Here is a 12,372-nt window from a genome sequence, read left to right on the forward strand (position 1 = left end):
TCCCAGTTTTGTACCCTGACCACTGGGCTGTTGGCTATTCTAGGGTGGGTCTCTCAATCTCTCCTATTAACTAAATATTCACTGGGCCAGGGAGTGAAAGAGTGACTTGGTAGCTACATGGTTAGGGCTTCCTCCCGGTGGCGGGGAGGAGATACCTGAATTTCAGTCCCTGCTCCACTGAATATTTAATTATTTGTACAAAGTAGAACAGTTTCAACAGGAGAGACTGAGAGAGACCTACCCTCAAATGCCTCAGAGTCCAGTGATGAGGGCACTCACCTGAGAGGGGGGACATCCAGGTTCCCGTCCCTGCGCCCCATCAGGCAGAAGAGGGATTTGAACCAGGGTCATCCTGGGTGAGTGCTGTAACCACTGGGTTATAGGTATAAGGGGAAGCAGCATCTCCACCTTGGGCCTTATGAAAGCCAATGGTGCCTCAGTCAGGAATCTAGTGTAAAACATTGAAATGGTCTGTTTCGGCAATCTCAACACCAAGCATTTTGACATTTCCAAATTATTTTTCCTTTTTTTTCTTCCTGACCAAAATAATTTGCCAAAACAGATACAAATTCGCAAAATATTTTGATCGACCTGAATCTGTATTTATTTGCAAGAAAAAATTTAGTCCGAAAAATGTCACCCAGCTCTAATTATACCAAATTATAACACGCAACGTGTAAACATAAACCATGTTGGACTGTGACCAGGCTTTAAAATAGTTTCAGACTTGGTTGCAAGCCATTGGGTGAAGAGGGCCTCAATGGAAAGCAGCTTCCTATTGATCTAAAGCCACTGTGTTTTGAGTCCTCACTTCATGGCTCCTAAGCATCCTGCTTAGTGAGCTGAATGCAACATTGTCATTGCAGCTGCAAATTTGGCCTAGTGTATTTCGGCCAGGACGCCCTCATGGAGCAGGGGATGGTGCTCTATTTTCTTTTAGCATCTTGGAAAGTGCAGCCAGATGCCCCATGTATTTAAATAGAGGTTCTGTTGGAACCTGCTCAGATACCATGTGTTGTTTATTATTTGTATTATCATAGCAGCTTGGAGCCCTCGTCATGGGCCAGGACCCCATTACGCTGGGTGCTGTACAAACACAGGAATGGTCTAAAAATTGTTAAATGGTTAAAAATATCATCCTGGGACTCCATTTGAGTTTGTTCCCTAGTGTGCCTTGCTTAATAATGCGAAACTTAAATGCCTCTAGGGGCTTGTCTACACTACCAAGTTTTGTTGACAAAACTTATGTTGACACCCAGAAGTCAACAAAACAAAAATCACCCAAGGGAGTTCACACTTGCTCCCTCTGTCGACAGATCCTGTCCACATCGGGGACGCCATCATCGACAGGGTGAGCAAAGCACCGTGGGTATGTATCCCACTGTGCAGTGTTGTGGGAAGGAAGAGCTGATCACTGCAGATCTTGGGATTCTCTCCGAGTTCTCCCTCAGCTGCCGAGAGCAGCATCATGAGTAGCTCTGGGAGCTCTCCATGTTGAGGGATGGCAGCCTAGCAGTCTGTCCCCTTCCCCCTGCAGCAGCAGTCTGCCTGCAGCTGTGTGCCTAGTGCCAGGCAGACCAGGTGCATGCCAATGATTTGCTCTTTGTTTGTTCCCCAAACGGAGCAGCACACAGATACTTCCTGGAGCTTTGAAAGGGGAGGGGTGCATGCTTGCAGGGCAGCAGAGATCAAAACACTGAGCAGAGCAATCAGAGCAGGCATTGTGGTATACTGCCAGTTCTGTCGACAAAACAATCAGCAGTGTCTTCACTGGCTCTTTGTCGACAATAAAGGGAGGGGAAAAGACAAAAGTCTCTCCTAGGGGTGGAAGTTTTTTGTCGCCAAAACGGGGCGTTTTTCGCAACAAAAGTCCCATTGTAGTGTGTACACTTTTGCTGTTTTGTCGCCAAAAGGCAGTTTTTGGCGACAAAATTTGCCAGTGTAGACAAGCCCTAGTAAAGTTAACTGCTCCCTTGGAGCTGAACTGGTGATTGGATACTTCTCACCCTGCTATGACTATTGTTTGGTAAGAGCCTCTGGCTGAGCTGCTGTTAAAATAACAATACATTCCTGAAGGCAGAGATGGCTATCTTCACACCTGAAAGACCCCAGATTGGTACAGACTGGCGTGAATTATGTGTACAGTTCTTACGCATATTGACACAACACTGCAAAATTGTGCACCACTGTTACTGCAGCAGCAGATCTTAACGTGCTATCGTGGTCCACAGAATTTGATGATTGTTTTGATGTGCGGGGTAGTCTGCTTGCTGATCTGGTTTGTTTCCTGTAGGTTGAATAAAATCTGCAGTGGACTCTCTCTCCAGAGGAAGAACCAGTTTATGCAGCGGCTACACAACTACTGGCTGCTGAAGCGCCAGGCGAGGAATGGTGTCCCTCTGATCCGGCGCCTCCATTCTCACTTGCAGTCCCAAAGAAACGCAGAGCAGGTACCACCCCTCATCCCAGTACCACACGCTCTAGCAGCCTGGGTGAGAAAAGGAATATGAATTCATCTTTTCAAGGCTCTTCAAAAATACGCAATTTACAGTATAGCCGTGGCACAGGGATTCCACAGCAAACAGTGAGCCTGTGGTCTTGTGGTCTGGGACTAAAGGGAACTGGGTTCAATACCCGGCTATACCACAAACTTCCTATGTGACCTTGGGTAAATCACTTAATCTTTCCATGCCTCAGCCTTCCATCTGTAAAATGAGGATTAAAAACATTTCGCTGACTCACAGGGAGTGTTGTGAGGATAAATTTGTAATTGTTAGATGCATACAGCCGGATAAAAGAGATCAAGGCCACATTTCCAAGTGCCTGGCCCTGCCCAAATCAGGGCCAGCTTTTCCAAAGTGCTCAACAACCAGCAGCTCCCGTTGCAGCATTGCAGACTTTCAAAAGAGCTATGGGGAAATAAGTTTGGGGTAAACTGGAAAGGGGAGCAGGATGGAGAGACTGGAAGGATGTAATTCAACTTTGAGCACTGGCAGAGATGCAGTCAGGTGATGAGTTCTGGGTATTGAATTGGGGATTTGGAATGGGTAATAGCAGTAGAACTAGAGAAACACCCTGTTCTTTAAGGGAATTACAATGGAGAAGGAGTGCTCTTTCTTAATCTATGCTGTTTTCTGTTGGTACACTCAAGGAGTCAGGCCAGGTTAGTACTTGAATGGGAGATCCATTGTGCTGCAGCAAATGGTGTTGGTGATTCAGTGGGTGGCACGCTTCCTTGTGAGTCAGAATGGAATCAGTGCCCTGGGATTGTGCTGGTGTGTGATGTGCTGCTTGTGAGACCATCTTTCAGATGAATCATAAAACCAAGCACTGTCTTATTGTGGCTGTTAAAGATCCCATTCACAAGACAAGAGGTGTTAGCTCCAGAATCCTGGCCGAATCCCAATTTGGGTAATTCCTCCTGCGGCTTCAATTTCAAATCCTCCAATGCACATTTATGGCCCTATTTAAATAATAATCTGATATAATCTTTTTTGCTTCCTCTTCTGAACTAATGTGCAGTGTTAAACAGTGGCTGCATTCCAGATCAGTGGTAGCTGGGGAGGTGGTGAAGTCAAGTGATTCCTGAATGCTGTAAAACTTCTTTGTGGAGCACTGTGTATATTGTGCACATATATTTTTACCATATTTAGTGGAAATCACAGATTTGATTTGTGTGGTGACTTCTGACTGACTAGTGCAAAATTTAATTTACACTAATGAATCTAGGGTAGGGGAGTGCAAAATTTACTTAATATGTTGATTCAGGAGTTTTCAGTAAGTAGTCATTGTAAATGAATGCTTCTGGGTGAAAGACACTATACAAATGTAAATCATCCGTACTTCCTTTGTGTTTGTCTTTTATTGGTTGTCCCAGGTGAGCATTTATACATCAGTATATCCTTGTCATTACTTGAAAAGGACCTTAAGAGAGTATGTACAGCACCTAGCACAATGGGTCATCAAGTTTAGTTGTAGTGTAAATAATAATGACTTTTATATGAAAGGAGTGAGAGAACGACTGAACATGGACTAGATCATATTTCTGGAATGTGGTTATAACCTGGTTTAGACCTGTCCACACAGACAAGACCAAACGCCTGTTTTACCATGATCAGGCTGCTACTTAAGTATAGTGCTTAAACGCAGTCGATTTTGTAGTATGGATGGGGTCTAGTAGAAATGGAAGTAGACAGGAGAAAGAGTATGGGAGCCGAGACACTTGGGAAAAGTAGACAACACAAGAAGTCTGTATGTGCATTTCATCTCATCCCACTGTTACCCCTTACAGAAGGAGCAGGATGAGAAGACCAGTGCAGTGAAGGAGGAACTGAAGTACTGGCAGAAACTGCGGCACGATTTGGAGAGAGCACGGTTGCTCATTGAGCTGATCCGTAAGAGGGAGAAACTCAAACGGGAACAGGTAGGTAGATCCTGGGCCTTTCCTGCAGCCTCATGCGCCGCTCCACTTGCAGCTGGAGGAGGAATGGAAACACAGCGGCTTTTCTTAAATCTTTTTCTCTTTGCACAGGTACTGACCTTGAGAGGTTCTGAGCACCCACAACTCCCATTGAGGTCTGAGGGAGATACAGATGCTCAATACCTCTGCAAATCAGACCCTTGCTGACTTGCAGTGCTAGGGAGAGGCTGACTGACAGCACTGGGCAGAGTCAGGCACTGTGCTGTTAAGTGCTGGGCAAGCTTCTTTATGTAACTACCTATGCATTTGAATCATGGCATGCAACACCCCTGCTATTTCTGTCCTGAGCATGGACCATATGCTTGTGCAACAGAAACTAGATCTTCTTTAATGTTTATTCCAGTATTTTGGTAACCGTCACACCAAGAATGATCCTAAATCCTCCTCCTCTCCATTTGGTAAGGGAAAGATTCCTAAGTCTTACCTTGAGGTGGGTTTTTTTTTGTGGGAGAGGCAGTTTTGAACTTAGACCACTTACTACACTGGAAAGTTTTCTTTTGCCCTTGCAGTTTTTCAAGCTTATACCAGCCTGCGTGGTCAGATTTCTTTCACACTCTCCATCCTGGTCTCTGTATTATTTACTTTGCTTACAAGCTGGTCCAGTTGGGAATCCTTTCTCGTGACAGCTGACTGGACTCCATCCGTTTTTTGACTGAGATCTCCTGATGGTGCCAGCACTGGTTCATCCTATTTATGTTGTTCCTGATTTACAGGATTGGGGTTATTCTGCTGTGAATGCTGACATCCTTTGGGTGGGAGGGTAAAAAATCATTCCTTTGTTTGTTTCCTTTTGCTTTTGATATCTTGATGTGTCTGTATCACAGGTAACTACATCCTAAACAGCTTAGTGAAATTCCAGTATAGTTTGGAAAGGAAAAGTTACCACGGAGAAACATATGTAGCTGGAACTGCTTCTCAGCCCAGCTTTTAGCTGTATATAATATACATGCTTGACAGCCCTTGCTAAGTTTGCCTCACATAAGTAGAAGTCCTTTCCCTAGACATTGAGTTGGTGATTTTAATACCATACAGGCGGATTGTAATATCATAGACCTTAAGAAATTAAAGGAGGAATACATTTTTTCGTTCAGTTCCATCGTCCTTGAAGTAGAAACACAGCCAGATCAGATCAGATCAATTGTCCATCTAGTCCATTATCCTGTCTCTGAAATCAACCAGTAGTAGATGCTTCAGAGGAAGGAGCAGGAAACCTTCTGATGGACAACTATTGAATAGCCTACCTCTAGAATCCTTCTAGTTAGTGATTGGCTTATGGCTGGAAACATGAGAGTTTATATCCCTTATAACTTATTTATTTTGTCTAATGTAACTCTGGATGTTGCAGTTCATAAAAAAATGCCTAAATCTTTTATCCTTTTTAAAAAAACTAATCCTGTTAATTGATCTTATATTTTGAGGCTGGGAATTCCATGGTTACTTTGTGGGGCATTAAAAGGTGTTCCCTGTTATCACTTTTACATGTGTTACCTTTTAATTTCGTTGAGTTTCACCTTGTTCTAGTGTTATGAGATAGACTAACTAGGAGTGCCCCAGTTTACAAGGTTTAGTTCCCTGGTAGAGGATGTATCAGATATTAAACTTGGCCTGTAATTATTTTTGTTAAGACAGTAAGAAGGCAACTTCTTTCACTATATGACTCAGTATACTGCACGGTATTTTTGTTAATTTCTACATTACAAACGGAAGAAACAAGCACTTGATCAAACATGCTTCAGAAACGAGTTTAAAAAGGTCTGAGTTTGCCGTCAGTGAATGGAACTGATTTAATTTAATTTAACGGAAGTAAGGGAAATACATTTTTGATAACTGCATGTGATTCCTTTCCACCATTCCCAGGTCAAAGTTCAACAAGCTGCTATGGAGTTACAGCTGACTCCTTTCAATGTGCTGCTTCGCACAACTTTGGACCTGCTGCAGGAGAAGGATCCGGCCCAGATTTTTGCAGAGCCTGTTAACCTGAATGAGGCAAGTATCTTTCCTATAAGCTGAGGGCACTGCTTTGAAGATGGGAGGAAGCTCACATGGTGTCATATGAATGACCATGAATGGCAGGGGCAGGGCATTGTTTTGAGAGAGCTCAGACCGTCTTTGTCCTCAGTTTGCATGAGCTAAGGAATTTCTAAAGGAGGCTCACATGGGGTATCCTAGGCATTGTTTTCAGGAAGCTTACTTCAGCATCTCAGTCAAGTAATTTCATTCTGCAGAGCCGGGGCATGTCTGGCTCAACTGGGTGGAGTATATATGCATTGGTGACACTATCCCTTCTGCAGGTGGAAAGGACATTAAGAGTGCTTATGATGGATGCGCTCTGGTTGGCTAGTAAATGGTTTTTGTAATTGTACAGGTTTTATATGTTTAGGTTCCAGATTACCTGGAATTCATTTCCAATCCAATGGATTTTTCCACCATGAGGCGGAAGCTGGAGTCCCACCTGTACCGAACCTTGGATGAGTTTGAGGAAGACTTTAACCTTATAGTTACCAACTGCATGAGGTATAATGCTAAAGACACGATTTTCCACCGAGCAGCTGTCCGGCTGAGAGACCTTGGAGGAGCGATATTACGCCATGCGCGACGGCAGGCTGAAAACATTGGCTTTGACACTGATGTGGGGATTCACCTGCCCGAGTCACCCAAAACGGAAGACTTTTATCGCTTTTCTTGGGAGGATGGTGAGTTTCCCTGAGCTGTTTAGTTTTAGGATTGGCCAACAGTCCAGTAAAAGCCAGACTCCTAGATTCTGTGTGTAGGACTAGCCATCATTCTGACCATGTTACTTTGCTGGGGCTATAACTGTATCCACCATTTGAGGTGTAAGATTTGGGCACATCCGTCTACCTCTATAGGCACTTATATGGCTCCCATTATTGTAGGCTCTAAGGGCCAGATTTCAGATGAGCTTAACACCCACTTCCAGAGACAGGTTTTCGAACAATCTTAGCTCCTCTCTAGGGACTTAAATATGTGTCCAGCTTCTCAAAAGAGCCCCATAGTGGGCTGAGCTCTTTTGAAAGTCTGCAATGCTGCAACGGGAGCTGCTGGTTGTTGAGCACTTTGGAAAAGCTGGCCCTGATTTGCGGGGGGGCTGGGCACTTGGAAACGTGGCCTTGATCTCTTTTGCAAATCCGGCTGTATGCATCTAACAATCACAAATTTATCCTCACAACACTCCCTGTGAGTCAGCGAAATGTTTTTAATCCCCATTTTACAGATGGGAAGCTGAGGCATGGAAAGATTAAGTGATTTGCCCAAGGTCGCACAGGAAGTTTGTGGTAGAGCCGGGTACTGAACCCAGCTCCCTTTAGTCCCAGACCACAAGACCACAGGCTCACTATTTGCTGTGGAATCCCTGTGCCATGGCTATACTGTAAATTGGGTATTTTTAAAGAGCCTTGAAAAGATGAATTCACACAGGTTTAGGCTGTCTTGTACTTTATATAATTGGCCCACCATTCCCCTCTCTCTACCGAGGTTGGGAGGCTGGTTTACTGGAATTTAAAATGTATGGGAAAGGTATTCCAGTGCATCTCACAGAGACGTCAGTTGTAGTGCAGTTTACTGTAGGGATAATCCTGCACTGGCCAGCAGCTGGAATGTGAGGGTGTCTTCCATTTCTAATTTCTATGATTATTTTCAGTCCCAACTGCAGACAGCCCAGTCTAACCTCATTTCACCCTTCTCCTTGCACTGGACATAATGACCACATGCCTTCTCTCAACAAAGTCAATCTGGGTAGCCAAAGAATTGGCATGTTCTGAAGGAGTTGAGGTAGGGGGATGGGAGGAATTCTTTGTCAAGGGGACAGCATAGGTATGGTGATATTGTGACCCAGAATACAGAAAACACCATAGAAAAAGTCTTGTCACAGAGACCTTTATTCCTGGCATGCCCTGAACTTCTGATTGCTTCAGTTGTAGAAACCACCATGGGACGAATCTGCATCTCTGTAGCATTTGTTCCCAACCCCATGCAGTACGAAATAGCTTTGCTGAACTTAGTTCAGATTACTGCTTCCCATCCCTCCCATGGAGCTCTCTCTCTGTCTGTAATCTGCTTCCTAAAGGATGCATCCCTCTTGGAATCTGACCCTGAGAATTCTTCAGTCCTCTACCAGTGGCATAGCGTTTGCAAATAGCATTGATAAGAAGAATCATAGAATCATAGAAATGTAGGGCCTAGACCAGCCCTGACAGGTGTTTGTCTAACCAGTGCTTAAAAACCTCTAATGACAGGTATTCCACAACCTGCCTTGGAAGCCTGTTCCAGTGTTTAATTATCCTTATAGCTAGATGCATGGGTGTGGACTTGCAATGGCTGGTTTGGGTACAGTGGAATTTCCTCCTCCAAGGAACAGAGCGCCTTTCTTTCACTCTTCGAGTACACGAGATGTCAGCAATCACTTCTTAATATTGCTTCTCTTCTTGGTGCAGTGGACAATATTCTCCTCCCCGAGAATCGGGCTCACCTTTCCCTGGAGGCGCAATTGAAGGAGTTGTTGGAGAAGCTGGACATGGTGAGCACCATGCGATCCAGCGGCGCCCGGACCCGACGCATCCGGCTCTTGAGACGTGAGATCAACTCCATCCGGCAAAAGCTGGCCCAGCAACAGAACAAGACCATGCCAAATGGAGAGCCTGTCTCGCGGGAGGAGGGTCTGGACAAAACGCTAAGGGGAGACCAGGACGATGACGGGGAGAAAGGTGAGAGGTTTCAGCCGGTCTCCAAGGGAAATGGAGAGTACTGCAGCCTGGGCAGGAAGGGAGACCTGTTGGGGATTGCAGAGGACTGACTAGATGATTGTATCATTCATCTGTGTGCTGGGAAAGTGCGTTTATTGTATTAGAAAGAGGTATGGGCCACATGTAATGAATTTTGAAAACTGGAGCAGGCTGTCCAAGGGATGTAGGGCATCAGAAACCTTCCTGATATTTCATGGCACTTTATCAATTGGCATAGGCCATGGATTTCTGCTGCCGGGATTGTATCTTTTGAGGGATTGGAATTGGGAATGGGGTTATGAGCCTTTCAGGAAAGGTTGGAAGAGTATGAAAGGAGAGGTTGGAGGAGTATGTCACAGGTTGGGTTTCACTGCACCTCTGCCCCCTCCCATGGTCTGCTCAAGGGATGTTCCTTTAGGTCTCAGATCTCCAGCCATCATTGCTGTATGGGGGGGGACCCCGGTCCGTCTCTCTCCGGGCTGGGGATTTAGGCTTGCAGTCCCCCTGTTACTCTCTATGGCTATCCCAGCAGGTCTGACCGTAGTTCAACACCTGTGGTTTGTGCTCTCCCAGGGACTCTGACAGTGTTACCATTGACTAGCTCGCTTTCACAAAGCATAGTACCTTTATTTTAAGACAAAAGCAATTGAGAGAAAACAGATCATAAAACAATACAGTCTACACTCATGTTATGCTTACCAGGTGTAGCCCGTCTTCCAGATGGAGCCCTGGTAGGTTCCCAAAGTCCTTCATACCTTTCCAGTGGAGTTTTACCCTCTTGATTACAGTTTCATGTCAGTTCGAGGTTCAAAATGAGGCACTCTGGCTCAGTTCAGTCTCCTCCTTTATACCAAAAGCCCTTTTTTTGGTCTGCTGCCCTCTCGAACCTGGCCTGAACCAGTCTATGCAATTCCTCCCTGGGGTGGTACTTCTCTGGAGTTATTTGTTCCTGGATTTGCAGTAATTACCTCCCTCTGTTCCTAGTCCCTGGAGGAAGCTTGATAACCCTCCCCCCCATGGAGCTTAAATACAATCCCTCGCTCACAAAAATACATATAACATTTATAGAGGCACAAGTTTATGAATAATCCCTGTGCCTACAGTGTCTGGCATATCTCTAAATAATAGTCTTTAGAAGTTTCTACACTTCCAATGTCTCACATCTGTCACTCCCCTGCTTTGCTGTGTCTTACTGTCTGAGGTTATTCTTTCATACGTTGGAAATAAAATACCCAGACAGTGGCCGTAGAGATATGAGGCATGCAACTGACATGGCAGCTGGATCTAGTGTGGAAGAAGATGGACTTGCTCTCCATCTGGGGACACTCTACTTCTGACCTGTATCTTTATCGGGGTGCCTTCCGTAAGGGAGAATGACAGGCGTCTGTTATCACTTGAGCCCACGGCTTTCCTGCCGCCATAGGAAAGGGGTAGAGTTGCTATCAGTATTTTTGGGAATAACACTTTCTAAAATGTTCAAGCAGGTTCTTTCTTTCTTTCTTTAGCAGATGACACCAAGCCCCCACATCCCCCCACCCTGGAGCCCACGGGACCCGCACCATCCCTGTCTGAGCTGGACTCTCTGCAGGACCCTCCAACGCTCAAACCCATCAGTGAAAGCAAGTCCTTGAACAGACTGCAGAAGCGGATGAAATCGGAGGGCGAGCTCTTCGATAAGAAGGCACTACAGAGGGAGAGCCATGCTTTCCAGCGCTTGCTCAGTGACAATGGGCTGAACGGACTGGCCCTTCAGGCCATGGACGCTCCTGCCAGCCCCCCGTTCAGTGGTGTGGGCAGGCGTACGTCTGTCCTTTTTAAAAAAGCTAAGAATGGGGTGAAGCTGCAGAGGGGCCTGGACTGCCCCCTGGAGAACGGAGAGGATCACAGCCAGAGCGGACAGCTTTCCCCCTCCAGCGCGGAGGGCGAACGACAAGCCCGGAAACGGCTGCGGAGTGGGAGCTGCAGCGCGAGTGATGGCGAGAAATCCCCCAGGCAGTCAGGAGAGACAGGTGACTCCTCTGGGCTTTTCTTCCTCTGGTGTCTGGAGCTAGACTGGGCAGGGCTGCCTGGTCACCACTCTCTTGGCCAGCTGGCACAGCTGCCTTTGTAAAGATGGTCTCCAAACTTCCATCGGGTCAACTGCTTCCTTTTGTCACTTGCAAAGGGGTTGTTGAACTGGTTGGTGGGCATCGTAGGACTCCAGTGCTAAATAAATAGGGGAAAACTCTGATTAGGTAGGACTCTACCCAGAGGAATTGCACTCCGGCAGGCAGCCGAGAAGTGGTGGTGGGGTAATAACATGACAGAGTGGCTTGCAAGTGTGCAAGCGTCCCCTTTACTCAGCAAAGGCTGCATCTCTTCTTGCACTTCCCAATGAGCCTGGCACTAATATCGCAGCAGGTGATTTGTTTACTTTTGAACGCAGTGCTTCTTAGAAGTGTCGGGTTGACACTCCTGGAGAGTGAAGTCCCCAGTAGTGGCTTAGGATTGCATGTTTTCCTGCACTGCCCTCTGCCTTAAAAGCCGAACATGGACGGACCCCCTAGGCTAGAGAGTTCCCTACCACAGCGATGACTTGTTTAGGCCCTGGCATCTCTGCAAGGTGCCTACTGGGGGAACATGATGGGCCAGGGGGCCCTATAGGTTTAGGGGCCTCTGCTCTCCACGGCATGGTGTCTGGCATTGGATGAGACATTATTACGTTACTCTTCATTTTAATTAAATTTACAGATGGTCCCAACTGACAAAAACTGGCAAGAAGAGAAAAATACGAAGGGCCCTTTTAGGGGTTCAAAATGTGGGTAGGAAATACTAAATTAGATCAAATTTAGGATGCTGCCAAGTGTGCAGGAACACCTGAGTGAAAACAATTCAAAGCAGAAATAATGACTGACAGGAGGAAACCTGGAAAGAGGTCAGACGGCAAATAAAGTCAATGTGATTTTGGGCTGCATATTCAGAAGCATCACAGGGCAGAGAGATAAGAGTAACCTCTGTTTGTAAGACTTTAGTGAGCTCACACCTGGAATATTGCAATCATTCAAGGACATCTCACAGCCAGAAAGACGTTAACAAATTGGAGCGAGTTTAGAGAAAAGTAATCAGAATGGTGGAATTGACTTATCAGGAAAGATTAAAAGAAATGAGTTGAGT

At 45.8% G+C, this 12,372-nt stretch overlaps 1 protein-coding gene across 6 annotated transcripts in view; it reads left to right on the forward strand.

Moving 5' to 3' along the window:
- The window catches only part of BRPF3 (bromodomain and PHD finger containing 3), a 48,776-nt gene that overhangs the window by 14,421 nt on the left and 21,983 nt on the right, over positions 1 to 12,372 (forward strand). For 4 of the 6 annotated variants that reach the window (XM_077839200.1, XM_077839202.1, XM_077839205.1 and 1 more), the window contains 6 exons: positions 2,294 to 2,450; positions 4,292 to 4,423; positions 6,338 to 6,466; positions 6,861 to 7,173; positions 8,932 to 9,201; positions 10,725 to 11,228. In XM_077839200.1, coding sequence (XP_077695326.1) covers positions 2,294 to 2,450; positions 4,292 to 4,423; positions 6,338 to 6,466; positions 6,861 to 7,173; positions 8,932 to 9,201; positions 10,725 to 11,228 — 1,505 coding nt within the window. The remainder of the gene's footprint in view (positions 1 to 2,293; positions 2,451 to 4,291; positions 4,424 to 6,337; positions 6,467 to 6,860; positions 7,174 to 8,931; positions 9,202 to 10,724; positions 11,229 to 12,372) is intronic. The other 2 variants (XM_077839203.1, XM_077839204.1) reach the window with 1 other exon arrangement.

Source organism: Eretmochelys imbricata, chromosome 21 (genome assembly GCF_965152235.1).
Source record: "Eretmochelys imbricata isolate rEreImb1 chromosome 21, rEreImb1.hap1, whole genome shotgun sequence".
Classification (NCBI taxonomy): Eukaryota; Metazoa; Chordata; order Testudines; family Cheloniidae; genus Eretmochelys; species Eretmochelys imbricata.